Genomic DNA, 18,382 nt, shown 5'->3' with positions numbered 1-18,382 from the left:
CCATGCTAAATATTATTTTTGCTCTTAACAAATCAGTGGAACCTGGGAGACATGGAAACCTACAGAAGTTAAGTGATTCATTAAAGGTCATGGAATAACAACTCTAAATAAATAATCTTTACTTTTCATTTTGCTTATTCCTCTATCCCATGGTTCTCCATTCAAACATTTTTCTCCCAACCCTCATACTTACTTGTACCTCATGCTCTTTCCACAGACTAGGATTCAAAGAAATCCAAATTGAGTTTTCAATAATTCCATAGTACAGAATGAAACATCAAATTTTGACTTACTCAAATCTAAAATTATCCAAGAGCAATTGGAAGTTTATGTATATTCAATTAATCAGAATGCAGAGAAATGAATTAAATTTACCTGTAACAGCATTCAAGAAGTGATAAACAATAAACTTTGTCTATTTGAATTCAAGAATTTTCTACAACATTGAGCATCTGAATTGTGATCTTTGAAATACATATTTTGTAAGCCAGTATTCCTATATGCCTTCAAAAGTGCATGTGCCAGCCAAATAATATTTTTAATTCATGTCACTTTCCTAATAACTTACTAATAAGTATTTAGGAAAAAAGTTTATTTTGGAATGTTTATTTAAATGAAAATTAACATCAAATAGTTTTAATAAAGCTTATTTAATATGCTTTCATTATTGCTTCCTATTTGCTTTTAGTCCTAAATGATTAGGAGACAGCTAAGTTCCCATAAAAAAAAAAAAAATGAAAATAGTCCCATGGGTAGATATACAATTCCAAGTTTAGCAACACCTGGGAGCCCTAAAATAAGAGATAATATTAATCCTATGTTATAATGCAATATCCAAATCTTAATATTTAGTTATGGATCTGTGTAGTATTGGGAGATGGAGATCAGGACAATTAAAAGAGCCATTCCTAAATATCTAGGAGATGCATTTATCGTTAATGACACAATAGATAAACAAGAAAGGACCACTATGATGCAGTGTTTATCTGAAACAATGCCTGCCATCTGGACCCAAAGAGATATTATATAGAGGGAAGATTATTTTTTAAAGTGTTATGAGTGACCTAATAAATGATACAAGTTCCCATAAAAACAAAGCCTCAGTCAACCCATCCTTAGGAGAAGGATGAGGACATTGAGGAGAAGAACACTCTGGCTTGGTGATGGTGACTCACTGACTGAGCAGAGTCTGCAATGCTTCATGCATGCGTTCTTGCAGTTCCAATGACATCTTCTGTCCAATTTGGGCCAAGCAGTCTTCTATTGAGCTCTCCGGGATAACAGGGTTGAATACTACAGAGGTGTGGCAGTCAAAGCCTGTGCTGGTAAGAGCTGGAAGAATCGGATCAAAAGAAAAATTCAATTTAAAACACATCTCTAGGTACGTATATTATGCAAGTCTACTCCCAAGAATACATCCTTAGGTTTGACAAAACAAGAAAAAACAGACAACATTGTGATTGTTCAAAAGATGGAAGAAGAGCTTGTCTGAGCATCCTGGGAATGCCTCCACCAGGACTTAAATTATTTGTAAGTAAATAACCTGATCCTCTGTGAATGCAGTTCTTCATGCAGAAGACTGAAATTATAACTGTGCTCTCTACCTCAGGGGGCTGGTTCCGAAGAAAACACTTTGTAATCTGAAAGTGCTACATAAATAGGAGATATTGTTACTATTATTTGCTATATGTGCAATAGCAGTTCATCAAAATAAAATCACCTTTTCTCAATTATGCTGGGCTCCTGATTAAGGACTGATCCAGTTTTAGTAGATTATCTATCTAGGCTTTTTATCTTCTTCCTTTCATTGACTGCTTCTGAATTATCTCAGTGCTTAAAACAGACACAATGGAGGCTGAAAAGAAAGACGTCTAGAAATAACAATCTTTAAGACCTGAATTTTGGCCAAATTGGTCCACTTACTTTTGTATGCCTTTGCCCAGGCTGTCCACTGACTAGAACCAGTTTGCTTAAAGGTTCAGGTCTGATACCATATCCTAAAGAAGGCCTTTCCTTAAGCCTCCTAATTTTTAGAAACCTCTTCTCCAGTTATTTTTATATTAACTTATCCATCCATGTGTTTCATCTCCACGTAGAAAGCTGGGTTTGTTTTTCATTTTTATTGTGTTGCCAGTCTTGTAGTGCCTTGCCCACACTAGGTATTTAATAATTGTTTGTTAAATCAAATTAAATGTTAAATGTCTGGGAAATTCACGGTAATCTTTTTAATTTTTATTAATGATCCTTTCCAGCTAGCATGGAAAATGAAGAATTTAGCTTTGTGTATGTGTATTAAAAAAAATCTAAAAGATGATAATAGGTAACAACTAAAGACCAAATTACCAAGAGCTACATAGACAGCAGAACCAATAATAGATAGGAGCTGCAAAGATACAAATTTCAGCATTATGTAGGGGAGAAAAAAACTTCTTAACAACTAGAGCTATCCAAAAAAAATGAAATGACTTGCCTTGGAAGTCTTTAAGCAGAGGATGAACAACTGATCACTTATTATGTATATAATGGTAAAAATTCATTCATGTAAAAATTGGGTTAGATGGCCAACTTTCAGAGTCTATGATTTTGTAATTATGATTAAATGGTGATGTAATTCATGACTTACTAGTAGGAAAAAGTATTCATAGATCATTTAATGAAAGTAGAATTCTATTTCAAAAGGTATAAAAATGAATGATTCCACTTTTTTTATTTGTTAAATTTAACTTATTGGTCAGAAAAAGCTACATGACTTACTAAAACCAAAGATGTACTTTAGCTAAGAAATATTTTGTAAAGGAATATGTGATGATATATCTTTTATAAATTCAACCAGAAAGAACTCCGTTCAATGACCCTATGATACTCCATCTTCAAGCAGAAACTTGTTAAGACATGTTATAAAGGATTCTCTGTAACATGATACCTTCCAAACTCAGGTTTTGTGATTTGGGAGATATTCTAGAAGAAAATACAAAGCTCTCTACCACTGAAATATTTACTACCTTATGTGAGCATACATCATTCTAAAAAAGACATTAGATCAAATTCTCAAGTAATTTTCTTAAACAAACCAGAAATGAAATATAGCTAAATAAACAAACCTTCAGAAATTTCTTCATTCAGAGACCTCAGCTCTTCTTCAATTTCAGTCTTAATTTTCAATAGAAGTTCTTGGTTCAAAGATGTAGACGGATGGATGCCTAAAATAAATCAAAAAGCTTAACACACATATAAAGAGAAAGACATAGCAGGAGAAAGGTAAAAGACAGGCATGGAAAACAATAGTCAAAGACTTTGCTATTCTGAGCAATACAATGTCCACAACTACTCTGAAGGACTTATGATAAAAAACCCTATCCATACCCAGAGAAAGAACTGATTGTGTCTGAATAAAGATTAAAACCTACTCTTCTTCTTTTTACTTTATTTTTCTTAAGGTTATTTTTTGGGGGAGGGGAAATCTATGTTTTCTTTTACAACTTGACTTTAAATGGAAATGTTTTACATAATTTCATATATGGCTTTTTAATGGAAGTTGAGGAGGAGGAAGGGAGAAAATCTAGAACTCAAATGTAAAAACAAATATTAAAAACGGTTTTACACATAACTGGGGAAAATAAAAATGTTAAATATTTTAAAATAGGCAAAAAATTATTTTGTTATTGATCCAAGGCCTTTGTTTAAAAGTTGGGCTCATTTGGGCCTGTTAGGAAATATTTGGATTAAGGTAAATTTTAATGGAAATCGAAGAGAATTTTTTTTTAATAATAATAGCTTTTTATTTTTGAAAATAAATGCAAAGATTATTTCCAACATTTACCCTTGCAAAACCTTATGTTCCAAATTTTTCTCACTTCCACACTCCTAGACAGTACATAATCCAATATAGATTAAACATGTCTAATTTTTCTAAACATGTTTCCACATTTGTAATGTTGCACAAGAAAAAGTCAAATTAAAAGTGAGGAAAAAAACAAGCAAACGGTAATAACCAGAAAAAAGGTGAAAAAACACTATGCTTTTATCCACATTCAGTCTCCATAGTTCTCTCTCTGATGCAGATGGCTCTTTCTATAACTAGTCTATTGGAATTGCCTTAAATCACCTCATTGTTGAAAAGAGCCAAGTCCATCATAGGTGATCATCACATAATCTTGTTACTATATAATGTTCTGTTGGTTCTACTCATTTCACCCAGCATCAGTTCATGTAAGTCTCTTCAGGTAAGGGAATTAAATAAAAAGAAAAATGACTTAAGGTCCCCTTGTCCTGGATATTTCTTTTGGAGAGGTGAAAAAGGGGAGCATAATGTTCAAGAGTCAACCTTTGGAAATTTTTATGCCCTTAATCCTGTAATTCAGAGTCACAATCTACTAAGATGAAAACTTCTTTCTCCCCATATTTTCATCTCTTTCTAGATCAACCATACCTTATTTAAAAAATCTTTTGCTGTTCTTACAGATATTTTCTGTTGAATACAACTCTTTGTGATCCCATTTGGTGTCTTAATCTTAAGAAAGATACTGGAGTGGTTTACCATTTCCTTTTCCAGCTCATTTTGTAGATGAGCAAATTGAAACAAAGAGAATTGAGTAGCTTGTCCCAGATCACACAGCTAGCAAGTATGAGTCTTCCTAACTCCAGGCTTAGCTCTCTATCCATTGAACCATCTCGCTTCCCATTAACAAAATCTATTTCCCTTAAACTTTGTTCTCTTACTACTGCCATCTTTTGGATCTCTCATAAATAAGACTCTCGTGAAAACACGTCAACCACTGCCATTCTTCAGTGCTAGACACTCTTCTCTTAGAACAAGGCCAAAATCAATTCTGATGGACATGACTCTCTTCAACAATGAGATGATTCAGAGCAGTTCCAATTGTTCAGTGATAAAGAGAGCCAGCTACACCCAGATATAGAACCGTGGGAACAGAGTGTGGACCACAATATAGCATTCTTACTCTTTTTGTTGTTTTTTTTGCTTACATTTTATTTTGCTTCTCTTTTTTTCTTGTGTGGCACGATAATTGTATAAATATATATACATATACTGGATTTAACATATAATTTTACCATGTTTAACATATATTGGACTACTTGCCATTTAGAGGAGAGTGTGGGGAAGAGAGGGAAAACTGGAACACAGGGTTTTGCAAGGGCTAATGTTGAAGAATTGTCCATGCATATGTTTTGAAAAATAAAAAGCTTTAATAATAAAAAAAAAAATTAAAAAAAAGAACAAGGCCAAAAGGAATCATGCACATATTCTTTGCTTCCTCCTGGCACATTAAGATGCTGCCTCTGCTACTCTTACTCGGCAACTTTTCCTCCCATGAAATTCACTATCTATCTGTAGCACCTGGTCAGGATTCTGTTCTTCCTCCTTCCTCAAGTTCAGTATTAAGTATATAGTCTTCCACTTCATCTTAACTCATCTCTGGTTTCACCCCGATAACTACAGTATTTATTTATATTGAGGATCCAGCATCCTCAGCTTTCTACTTCCTTAACCTCCACTCTCATGACTTTTTCTATTTTTATTATCACTCTATTTCAGCAACCCAGAAAGGTATCTACATGTTAGATCTAACTAGCACCCAAAACTACACATTTTTGTAACCTTTAACTCTGAAATAATAACCTCTTCCATTTTTTTCTATGAATCACTTCTAATTTTGTCCTTACTATGACTTCCTGTTCCATCATGTTCTCCCAATCTATCATACATATTTTGTCTAGAACTTAAGGGTGACCAATTTAACTATGCACATTGTCTTCTACCTTGAAACTCCTGTCTCTTTATTCTTTCATCATTCACACTCTGCTGATATTTAACCCCAGTCATCCTCCACCATATATTCTACTTTCCTAGATGTTGAATATTACTGAACTCATGCATCATTCCTAGTCCTGTCCATTACAAATTTATATTAATTTAACAAGGTAATACCTTGGGTAGTCTTATGAATTTTTTTCCCCTCTTATTTCTTTAATGGTAAGCTTCTAGACCACATTATTTATATTCTCTACATCCATACACTTCCTTATCCTCTACTTAAAATTTCTATCCCTAGTAATTTTGACTTTTAAATTCAATTCTACTGGAATAGCTCTCTCCAAAGTTGCTGTTTTCTTAAATTTTTATATCCAATGGTCTTTTCTTTGACTTCTTTGAAATGCTAAGACACTGATAACTATGTCCTCCTGGACTTTCCTCTATTAGCTTCTAAGACAATGCATGAATCCTAGTTTTCTTCTGATTTACTTCTTCTTTTGTTCTTCCACTCTATAGAATTCTCCTTTCCCTTTAAGATGCAGATTGAACACCAACTTTTTTTTTTTTATCAATTTTAAAACACTTTCTTTTTTTTAATTAAAAAAAATTTCAATTGTATTTTATTTTCCAAATACATGTAAATATAGTTTTCAACATTTTTGTAAGACTTTGTGCCCAAATTTTTCTCCTTCTTCCCCTTACATTCTCCCTTCCCAAGACATCAAGTAATACGACATAGGTTAAATAGGTACAATTCTTTTAAATATATTTCCATATTTTTAACACCAACTTCCACATAAAACCTCCCTTCATTACCTCTACTGCTAGTACTCTCATTCCTAAATCACCTTACACTTAATACTTTGTATTTAGATTTATTCTGCATATACTTATATAATTACCTGTTATGTTCCCCATTTGAATACATATATAGGCTCCTTACCTGTCTCATTGAATTGTTTCATTCATTGTATTTATAGTCTGTTAGATATTGATAAATACTTGCTCTGTCCTGGTCCCTCTTCTGGTTCTATATTCTTTCCCTTGGTGACATTCTCTTTTGGTCTCTGACTCTTACATACATGTGCATGCATACACACACACACACACACACACACACACACAAACACACACTCCTAATCTCCCCCCAAATGCCACATTTCAACTACTGGCTGGTCATCTTTATATCTATGTCTCTAAACCTAAATTAATTCTTCTAAGTTTCCAGGATATTTTTAGTTGCAAATATTAGTTGCCTTTGAATCTTTCCTTTCTTACCCATGACTCTTACCTTATTAATTCTCCAAAACATCTCCTACAATTTACCACGTATACTAACATGGAAACATCAGTATCTTCTTTTTCTCTAAACCACCAAATTCAGATGCTGAACTACTGTAATAGCCTTTTAATTAAGTTTTCTTCCAGTTTCCCCCATTCTCCAATCCAATCTTAATATAGATGTCAAAATAATCTTTTTAGGGCCCAGATCTAGCCAAGTCATTAACCTATTCAAAAACTTTCACACCCAAGATAAAATATAAATTTCTTGGCTTGGCATTTGTAGATTTCTCCAAAATCTGGCTCCAATTCCAGTATTAGTTCATATCATTTTCCTTCACTTCCTAATCAAATGACACTATTGGTTGTTCTCCAAACTCAACATGACATCTCCTGACTCTACACATTCACAAAAACTATTCCTTATGCTCTAAATGCACTGCTTCCTATTTTTTAGAAGCATGATCTTCTTTCAAGATTGCCAAAATTCCTCTTCTTCATATAATCTTCCGTGATTTCTCCAACAGAAAGGATTCTCTGTTCCTCAAATATTCCTAGCATATTTAATCTGAAATGCTCTTCTGCTCTCTCACTTATATTAACTTATATGTGTAAATCCCACTCCACTATCCCCAAAGAATGAAAGATATAGGCTATATTTATATCTCTGTATTTCTCACATAGCACAGTGGTGCTTACATGTTTGCTGAATTGAAGGTAAGAATAAATATATAGGTACCCAAAAAATAAATGGTTCCTTTAAAACGATAGGAAACATGCTTTTATAATTCATAGATATTAAGATGGTAGGTAGAAATCTACATAGTTTGTCTCTTTCATTTTGAATGTCTTATTTCTTATCTACTCTAGAGTTCTAGCCATGTTATCACAACCTTATCCTTTGTAAGTTCCCAATCTATTATTCCTTTAATATTCCAGATAAACTGAGTTAATACAAGATTGCACTCCCCATACTGCACCAGATCACATATGTGATATGGTCACTAGTCCATGAAGTTACAGAAGATACTAGGAAGATCAGTCAACAAGTCTTGTTCAGGAAGTAATAAAGGACAAAGAACAGGAAAGTGAACAAGAACTTAGGGAGATACTAAACAGCTTGTAGGAAATCAAGTCTATGTACCCCAAGATGACTGGACCCCAGGAGTTATGTGCAGAAAATGAAAATGAAGCCAGAAAACACTGTGAGTCAGAGTCTTTCCCAAGCACACAGAGGACCAGTAATTTGGCTTGGAGGAAGGAACCCAGAGCAACAGCAAGCTTTGAAGAAAGAAACTGTATATTCCCACCACAGGTTTAAAAGTCAGTATCCACAAAATGAAACTTCTTAGAAAAGCATCTTTTAATTTAGAAATATAACAGTAGCAACATTTGAGATCTGTATAAAAGCCTGTCCTTCCTCCTTGCTAAGCTTCCCATCAGGTAAAAAATTTCAAGTCAGCATGGCAGACTTGCCTTCCTCCCAGCAAGATAGAGTAGGTACAGTTATGTACTAAAGTGATGAGGGCCTCAATACAACCAGGAATTAAAATAAAAATCATAAAGTAATCCTAGAGAAATACATCAACTTAAGAAATTACAGACTATCACAAAGGAAAAAGAAAGAATTCAAATATGAAGGAACCATAATCGGGATCATATAAGAACCAGAAGCTACTAGTATAAAAGAGAAAGCATTGTAGAATGCAACATTAAAAAAACTAAGGGTTCCAACTGAAAATAATTTAACTTATAAGAATAAGTATAATCCTATAGGGAAAGAATCAAAACATTAATGGAAGAGAAATCTTTCAAATAATGTTGATAAAAAGACTAGAGCTGGGTAGAAACTTTGAAGTGCAAAATTTGGACAATTTAGAAGGGGCAAAATAAGGTGCTTATTCTCTAAGAGAAGGCAAAGAATTGAATACCTTCAAGATTCACAAAGGTAGTTAAATAAGACAAAGAGACTTGGAGGTAGTTTTGTTCTGTTTTAGTTTTAAAAGGGAAGAAAAAAGGAATATACTAACAAAGAAATGAGGAAGAAAAGACTGAAACAGTATTTCTCATTATTGAAGCATTCAAGAAAAACATTATAAAATTGAGGAGGTGTGGAGGAAGGGTCATTACATGAACCTCACTCATCTAAACAAGAAAAAGGAGGTTTGAACACACACACACACACACACAAGCATAACCCATAATACACATCACATAAACACATATACACACAATCTGGAGTAGTAAACACATTAAATTCAATAGTGAGGATGGCTAGAAAGTTTAAAGGATAGAGCAACAACCCTGGAGTCAGCTTCAGACACTTAACTACTAGCTGTGTTGATCCTGGGCAAGTCACTTAAAAAAAAAAGAAAAAAAAACACTTTAATAGTGCAACATGAAGGGAAAAGGGAAAGGGAGATTTTAAAAGGAGAATGGGGTGAGTAGGGGGAGAGACCCTCAAGCAAAATAGATTTCAGCTTTGTAAAGCTGAATGGGAAAAGGAAAGAATTGGTGATAGAATATGGGCCAACAAAAGGGAAGATAGGTATCAGAACATTCAGAAAGTTCACGTTCCTTGTAGTTCAATGACTTCTTGTCCTTATAAAGAAAAGACCAAGCAAAAAACAAAGAGAAGAAAAAATATAAGAGAATATGATGGAGGAAATACAATGAGCAATCATAAATAACCATAAATTCACATAGAATGAAATCCTCTATAAAGCAAGAGAAAAGAACAAATTAAAAAGCAAATCCAACAATACAAGGTATTGTAAGTAATAGGATATCAAGAATTTATATATGCATCAAATTACACAGCATCTAAGTCCTTAAAGGAAAAATTACAAGGGGGAACTAACAGGGGAATCACAATAATTGGGGGCTTCAATAGAGTCCTTTCAGAACAAAAGAAATCTAACTAAAAAAATAAAATAAAAAAGAAGTTAATTACCTAAATAAGCTTTAGAAAAGCTAGACAGGCTAGATTACATTAGACATACTGATGATTACTGGGTGGGAACAAAAAGGAGAATATCTGTGTATTCTTATTTCAGAGCCAATACTCTACTGTGCCATCTAGCTGCTCCTCCCACTCTCAATTTTAAAAAGAAAAAGAAAACCCTTGTAACAAATATGGACAATCAAGGAAAAAAGTCTACACTATCCATGTCAACTTGAATCTATCACCTTGCTATGAGGAAGTATTAATCGTCTGGAATCATGAAAAAGTTCAATTTGAGAAAAATATTCACATGCATGTCACCTTTGCAAAAACTGATGATGTACAAAAGCATAAAAATTTTATGGAAATAAAAGAGAAATATTAAACAGATGGTCAGTCAATTGATAAACATTTATTAAGCATTTACTATGTGCCAAACTATGCAAAGGCAAAATGCAATTCTTGCTCTAAAAATGTTCACAACCTAAAGGTCTACCTCTGACAGAGTAGCAATGTAATTTTCCCAATGTTATTGGTAACTCTCTAAGAAACAGACAGCAGAGAAGGTGCTGATTTGTATTACTAAAGGGAATTTCTCTTATAGAGAAGTCTTCGATATCAGCCATATATAAGATATAATATGTTCAGTTCCTATTGCTATTCCCATTTAATGAACATAAAACATATTCTATTAATATCCACTTTTATTAACATAAAAACTGTAATCAGCAAAGGGTCTTTAAGAAAAAAAATTTAAATCTAAATGAAAATTAAAAAAAAAAACAAAATAATTTAATCCTCAAGAATTTGTGGATCAAGGGGGAAAAAGTCATGGAAATAATAATTTAATGGACATGGTAAAAATGAGAAATATTACAAAACATTTGGATTGTGGTTTGAGTAGTCCTGAGGAGTTCATGCCCCAAGGGGGCCACTCATAAGAAGAAAGTCCCCATATACACCAAAAAATGTAGAGTAGCATACTGTAAAAGTAAATAATCAGAAACAAAATCAAATAAGGAATGGCTGAATAAATTATTATACATGAATGTAATGGAGTGTATTGTTATATGCTGTAATGTAAGAAATGATATGTGTGATGAATACAGAGAACTGTTGATCTATATGAACTAATGCATAATGAAGTCAAACAAAAATATACATAATAATTACTTTTAAAAAGTGAATGCTACAATATTTTAAATATTACCATGGTTCAAAAGAAAAAAATATCAAAAAAACAGTCACTCCACCCTTTTTCAGTGGTGAAAAGTTCATAAATGTCACACATTATTTCATGTTTCCAGATTTTTTTGATGTATGGAGCAATTATGCTTTTCTCCCCCCCTCCCCCTTTTGGCTTTAAAAATGTTTCCTATTATATGGGATGATTCTCTGGAAGGAGTAGAGAAGAAAGAAATCTATGAGAATATAAAAACTAAAAGAAATCAACAAAAATTTATAAAAATATAAGCATAATAGAGCAATAAATAAGACAATGTAAATATAAATATAAAAGATCTTATTAATAAGATGTAAGATAAAATGCATGTAAAAAAACTTAAAGTACAGCTATTTCTATTAAAAATATAAGAACAGATATTCCTAAATCTGATAAAATATCTAAAAACCAAGAGACAGTATTATATGTACTAGAAAAATGCTAATAAGTTTTCTAATACAATATGGGAAATCTGAATGATCACTGTCGCCAGTATTACTTGATATAGTTCCAAAAATGATTGTTGCAGCAATCAAAAAAGGGGGAAAATGTAGGTAATAAGCATAAGCAAAGAAGAAACAAATTTTTTTTTGTAAGTTAAAAACATAATGTTCTACTTGGAGAATGCTAGAGACTTCAAGTAGAAATTAGTTGAAAGAACTAAAATTCAGAGAAATTGCAAAATATAAAATAATCACACAAAAGTCAACCTTTCTATGTAACAGAAAAAAAATCCAAAATGAAGAGACAGTAAGAAATTTCATTCAAAATAACTACAGAATGTCAACAGTATTTGAGAATTCACATACAGACACTGACAAAAAATACACAAAACAACTATTAGATACTCTTTACAATAATCATGTCAAGTATAAATAAAAAAACATTGTATTATAATATGCTCATAGTTAGGACATGCCAATGTAAAAAAAAATAACACAATATCAATAAAACTCTAAGAGTTGTTATGTAGAGCTAGAAAAAATACAAAGAAAATTTATTTGAAAAAAAGATTAATCTCAAAAATAATATAAAAAGTTTCAGAAACAGGCTTAGCAATATTAGATCTCAAATTATATTTCAAATATCAAATCTATCTGATTAATCATCAAAGCTATTTGATGCTAAGTAAAAAAAGAGAAGCTAATTAGTATAACAGAATATTTAACTAAAATTGCTAAGAAAAATAGAACTTAATCTGGAGGAAATTAGCTATAGGCCAACATCTCAGATCATATTCAACAATAACCTCCAAATGTTTACATACTTTTAGAGGTAAAAACTAACATCATAACCAAATTTGAGGAGCATCAGAAGAAATAATTTCCAAGCTATCAATAGGAAAACACATAACCACAAAAAAAAAAAAAAAAAAAAAAAAAAAAAAGCTAGCTAGCAGGGGGCAGCTAAGTGGTGCAGTAATCACAGCATCAGCCCTGAAGTCAGAAGGACCAGAGTTCAAAGCTAGTCTCTGACAATTAACACTTCCTGACCCTGGGCAAGTTACTTAATCTCAATTACTTCAGGAAAAAAAAAAAGCTAGCTAGCCTTTTGTGGTGCTTTAAGATTGTCAAAGCACTGTACAAATATTTATCTGATTTTACTTTCACAATATTGCTGGGAGCTGAATGTTATATCTCCATATTCCAGATGAAAAAACTGAGGGAGACGAAAATGACTTGCCCAGGATTACATAGAATAGACAATTATGACCACAGAAAACTGAAAAGATTTTGCATAAACAAAATCAATAGTAAGATGATAAACATTAAGGATCTATTATGTACCCTCAGGCACTGGACTCTGTACTGGGGATACAAAAACCAGTATAAGACAGTCCTTGCCCTCAATGAGCTTACAATCTCATGGGGGAGACAACATATTAAAAAGAAGCTAAAAGGGTGGGGGGGAAGGGAAGGAAGTTAGCCTGCTGGGAGCATGATAAAGTCTTATAGCTGGGGTAGAAAATGATCTGAGAAAGTGTAATTTCTAAATTGATTTCATCTTGCAGAATAAGTTTCAGGAGATGATGAATTTCAAGAAATCAGCTGAGTGAGAAATGATCAGGGAAATTACCTGGGTACTCTCTGTAAATGCTGGAAGATCAGAGAGGAGCTCCTATATGTCCACCCTGATCCTCTCCATCCAGGAGGAGGAAGGAGTTCCAGGAGCAGGGGGTGTTGAGGATTGCACCTTGCAGAATGATGAATTTCTGGAGATGATGATGGGGTCCCGGAAAGCAGCCAAGTAGGAAATGATTGATAGTTGAAATTAGAAGCAAAACAGTGAACTGGGGGGAAAATCTTGGTAGCAAGCCTTTGATAAAGATTTCCTATCCAAAATATACAGAGAACTAATTCAAATATATATATGAAAGAGACTGCTCCACATTCATGTGGTCCTGAATGGGAAGCTGGAAGAAATCACAAAATTGTGCTGACTAGGTCCACTATGTTATATATGTATATCATATCATCTCCAATGGGCCCTTACTGTGGTATAGCAATCCTTTTATACATCTCTAAAGGTGTCACTCTCCCTTTTACCACAAAAGCTTTTTGAAACCTTTTTTTACCCTTCAAACTTCCTAATAACTGAGAACTTTGTTTTATTTTACTGAAAATAAGTGAAGCCCATTTGCCAAGAATACCCTTTTCACTCCTCTTTATCTTAAACCACTTTGCTGCCTTCCGACAATCTTCATCTTTATCTGTCTTCCCAAAGAAAATCTCCAGATACGAACGATGATCCCATTGCATCCCATCTTTTCTAGCAGTTAACACTCTCATCCCCATTCACTGATTTTGAACCTTTCTCTGTGTGCTAGATGTTTCCCATTGCCTACAAATATCTATCTCTTCTATAGTCAAAAAACCATCACTTGAACCATCCATCCCCAACAGCTATCATCCTGAATCTTTCTTCCCTTTCATAGTTAAACCCCTTAAGAAGATCGTGTATAATTTGGTGCTGCCATTTCTTTTCCTCTCATTTTCTTCTTAATTCTAGAGTCAACTCCATCATTCAATTGAAACTATCCTAGTCAATATTACCAACAATCCATTGTTAAACTAAAGGCCTTGTTTGGATTATTATCCTTCTTTACTTCTATGCAGCTTCTGACATTACCCATCACCTTTTTTCCCTTGATACTCTCTAGGTTTCCAAGATCTTGTTCTTCATCTGTCTTTAACCTCCTAGCTGTCTGACCATTTTCTCTGTCTCCTTTGCTATATCTACACCTAGGTCACATCCAGTAATGACAGATATCCCTTAGAACTTTGTACTGAGCCTTCTTCTCTCTAGATTATTTCATTTGATATTCATGAGATCCCATGGTTTCAATTATATCTCTATGTTGATGATTCCCAAATCTACATATACTGCCTTAACCTCTCTCCTAAACTTCCGTTCTCCCATCTCTAATCGCCTATTGGACATATTGAATTGATGTCTTAAAAGAAAAAAATCTCAAACTCAAAATGTCCAAGTGAACTTATTTTCCTCCAAAACACAGACACACACATACATACACACACATATACATACACATAATCTCCTTTCTTCTGACACTGCTGCTACCAGGCCCTTTAAACCTCTTGTCTGAAGTATCATAAGGTTATTTTCTTTATATCAAATCTTTTCTTAATCTAATTCATCCTCCTCCTAGCTGTTATATTGATATTTCTAAAGTATAAACCTACCCATGTCAGCACTCCATTCAATAAACCATACTGGCTCCCTATTGCCTTCAGAATTAAATAAGAAAAAAAAAATTTTTTTTCAACTCAATGACCTTCATAACCTGGCCCTTTCCAACCTTTGCAGATTTCCTTCTTACTCCCTTGCATGTATTCTATAATTCATTGATATAGACTCCTTGTGATTCCTCACATAAAACACTTCATCTTTTAACTACAAAGCATTTTCCCTGTCTGCCCTGAGCCTAGAATTCTCTTCCTCCTTATCTTCACTTCCCAGATTGCTTCAATTCTCAACTTAAATCCCACCTTCTGAAAGCCTTTCCCGGTCCTCCTTAAAATTGGTGCCTTCCTTATGGGCTTATCAACAATTTTATCATGCTTACATATTGTTTGTACACAGTCAATATATGCTGTCTTCAATTGAAACTATTACCACTCACATGAAAGAGAGTTCCAAATCACTATTGATCAGAGAAATGCAAATTAAGACAACTCTGAGATATCACTACACACCTGTCAGATTGGCTAAGATGACAGGAAAAAATAATGATGAATGTTGGAGGGGATGCGGGAAAACGGGGACACTGATGCATTGTTGGTGGAGTTGTGAACGAATCCAACCATTCTGGAGAGCGATCTGGAATTATGCCCAAAAAGTTATCAAACTGTGCATACCCTTTGATCCAGCAGTGTTTCTATTGGGCTTATACCCCAAAGAGATACTAAAAAAGGGAAGGGGACCTGTATGTGCCAAAATGTTTGTAGCAGCCCTGTTTGTAGTGGCTAGAAACTGGAAAATGAATGGATGCCCATCAATTGGAGAATGGCTGGGTAAATTGTGGTATATGAATGTTATGGAATATTATTGCTCTGTAAGGAATGACCAGCAGGATGAATACAGAGAGGCTTGGAGAGACCTACATGGACTGATGCTAAGTGAGATGAGCAGAACCAGGAGATCATTATACACTTCGACAACGATATTGTATGAGGATGTATTCTGATGGAAGTGGATTTCTCTGACAAAGAGACTTAACTGAGTTTCATTGGAGAAATGATGGACAGAAACAGCTACACCCAAAGAAGGAATACTGGGAAATGAATGTGAACTATTTGCATTTTTGATTTTCTTCCCGAGTTATTTTTACCTTCTGAATCCAATTCTTCCTGTGCAACAAGAGAACTGTTCGGTTCTGCAAATATGTATTGTATCTAGGATATACTGCAACATATTTAACATATATAGGACTGCTTGCCATCCTGGGGGGGGGGGGCGGGGGGGGGGGGAGGAGGGAGGGAGGGGAAAAAACGAAACATAAGTGATTGCAAGGGATAATGTTGTGTAAAAATTATCCTGGCATGGATTCTGTCAATACAAAGTTATTATTAAATAAAATAAAATTTAAATATATATATATATATATGCTGTCTTCATCATTTGATTATAAGATGCTTGAGGAGTTTTTTTTTTTTTTTTTTAACCTGTCTTTGGAGCCCCAGCAGTTAACATAATAGCTGGCACACAACAGGAGCACAATAAATGTTTGCTGACAAGAGCCATTCTCCAATAGATAAATGACCAAGAGTACTTTTTTAAAAAGTTATTTACATATATTTTCAGTTAGTAAAAATCTGCCTTTTCTCCTGCCTCTTCTCTCTCCTCCTCAGCATCATGAGAATGAAAGAAAAACAAAATCCCTATTATGAACACATGGAATAAAAGGGGAAAAAATCTGCATTTAATGGCCCCTCAAAAATGTGTTATGTTCTCTGAGCTCTTCACCTCTTTCTCAGGATACAGATAACAGTATTATTCCTCTCAAATTGTGGTTGATTTTCTGAAGTCACTGATCAAAGCCTCTAATTCTTTAAAGTTATCTTTACAATACCTATAAATTGTTCTCCATACAAATATTCCCAGCTTTCTCTAAAACTATTTCCTTCTATATTTCTTACAACACAATAGTATTCCATTAAATTTATAAACCATAACCAGTTCAGCCATTCTTTAATTGATGGGCACTTCCTCAGATTCTCATTCTTTGCTATATCAAAAAGCTGTATTGTTGTAAATAAGAGTTTTGCTTTGGACTAATCTCTTCATTAAGTCACTATTTCTTTAATTCCACCTTCTCTTCTTTCCCTCCCAATTCTTTGCTAAATGATAGAAACATATTTCTGTATCAAATTGCATGTATTTTTGTAAGTATGTGTATATTCTTTTTCTCTTTAAACATTCAGATGAAAATAAGATTCATATGTGAGATGCTCTCCACTGTTTGTATATGTGCAGCTTTCCTTGTAGTTGTTTTGGAATCATTCTGTCCTCTAGGGTCTATATAATAACCTCCCAGTCATTATAACATCTCTTTATGGCAGGACTTTCTTGTTTTCCTCTTTCTTCCAGCCTACTTCCTAACTTTGGACTTAATGCTAGAGCCAGACTCTGTGTTCTTCTTGAGGGAAGGTAGGGCTGGTTGTGTTGCTCCTTTCTTGGCATACTGAGTGTTCTCTTATTCTAGAATCTCTGGGACAGTTCAGACATGCAACTTTTTAGTGTTCTTAACCTCTGTGAACTGAGTTCTGGAAGTTCTTGACCTGGGATTAGCTCTGAGCAACAACAACTCAGTCTGATTACATAAGCATGAATATTTTATACAACAAAATAAGTACTTCTAAAATTAAAAGAAACAGAGTGTAGAAAACTATCTACAGTAAATCATTCAACTCCTGTGAGGAACCAGTAAAAGATTAAATAATGATTCCCAATGGAGCAATAGAAAAAGCATACAGATATATGCTTATGAAGAAAAATATATGAATCACATATTGTAACCACATGAAATACTCCTATTTAACAAAAAGAAATATTTTTAAAAATCAAAACAATTATAAAGTACTACTATCATACTCTCAAAAAAAAAAAATGATAATAGCCCAGAAGATAAAAATTCATTATGAACAGGGCTAATAGAGAAAGAAGCATTCTAATACATTGTTGATACAGATAAACATTAAACACTTATTATGTGCTAGGCACTCTGCTAATTTCATTTCATCTTCACAATAACCCTCTTAGGTGAATGCTTATTATTAATCCTTATTTTATGGTGAGGAAATTGAAGCAATAGATTAAGTGACTTGCTCAGGGGTCATAAAACCAAGCAAATATCTGAGGCCAAATTTTAACTGAGGCTTCTGGCCTCCAAACCCACATTTCCAACCATTAAATCACTTACCTGCCACTATATATAGGTACAAATATGATGTAACAATAATGTACCTTTTGACTCACTGATGGCAGTAAATTCCCAAAATATCTAAAAAAGGAGAAAAGGAGCTAACTTCAACAATATCCATATTGTTTTATTTGTAAGTAATAATAATGTAGAATACAGAAGCAAAGTATGTAAAAAATTAAAGAATAACTAAGTCTTGGGATATTAAATGTTTAT

The 18,382-nt window shown here is 33.6% G+C and overlaps 1 protein-coding gene across 1 annotated transcript in view; it reads right to left on the bottom strand.

Moving 5' to 3' along the window:
- Window positions 1-18,382, bottom strand: part of BCL2L13 (BCL2 like 13) — a 65,599-nt gene that overhangs the window by 28,032 nt on the left and 19,185 nt on the right. The window contains exons 3-4 of the mRNA XM_051961756.1: window positions 3,102-3,200; window positions 1,176-1,332 (exon numbers count right to left, since the gene is read on the bottom strand). Of these exons, the coding sequence (XP_051817716.1) occupies window positions 1,176-1,332; window positions 3,102-3,200 (256 nt within the window). The remainder of the gene's footprint in view (window positions 1-1,175; window positions 1,333-3,101; window positions 3,201-18,382) is intronic.

The sequence above is a fragment of the Antechinus flavipes genome, chromosome 5 (assembly GCF_016432865.1).
Source record: "Antechinus flavipes isolate AdamAnt ecotype Samford, QLD, Australia chromosome 5, AdamAnt_v2, whole genome shotgun sequence".
NCBI lineage: Eukaryota > Metazoa > Chordata > Mammalia > Dasyuromorphia > Dasyuridae > Antechinus > Antechinus flavipes.
This window is presented reverse-complemented; position numbering and strand designations above follow the sequence as displayed.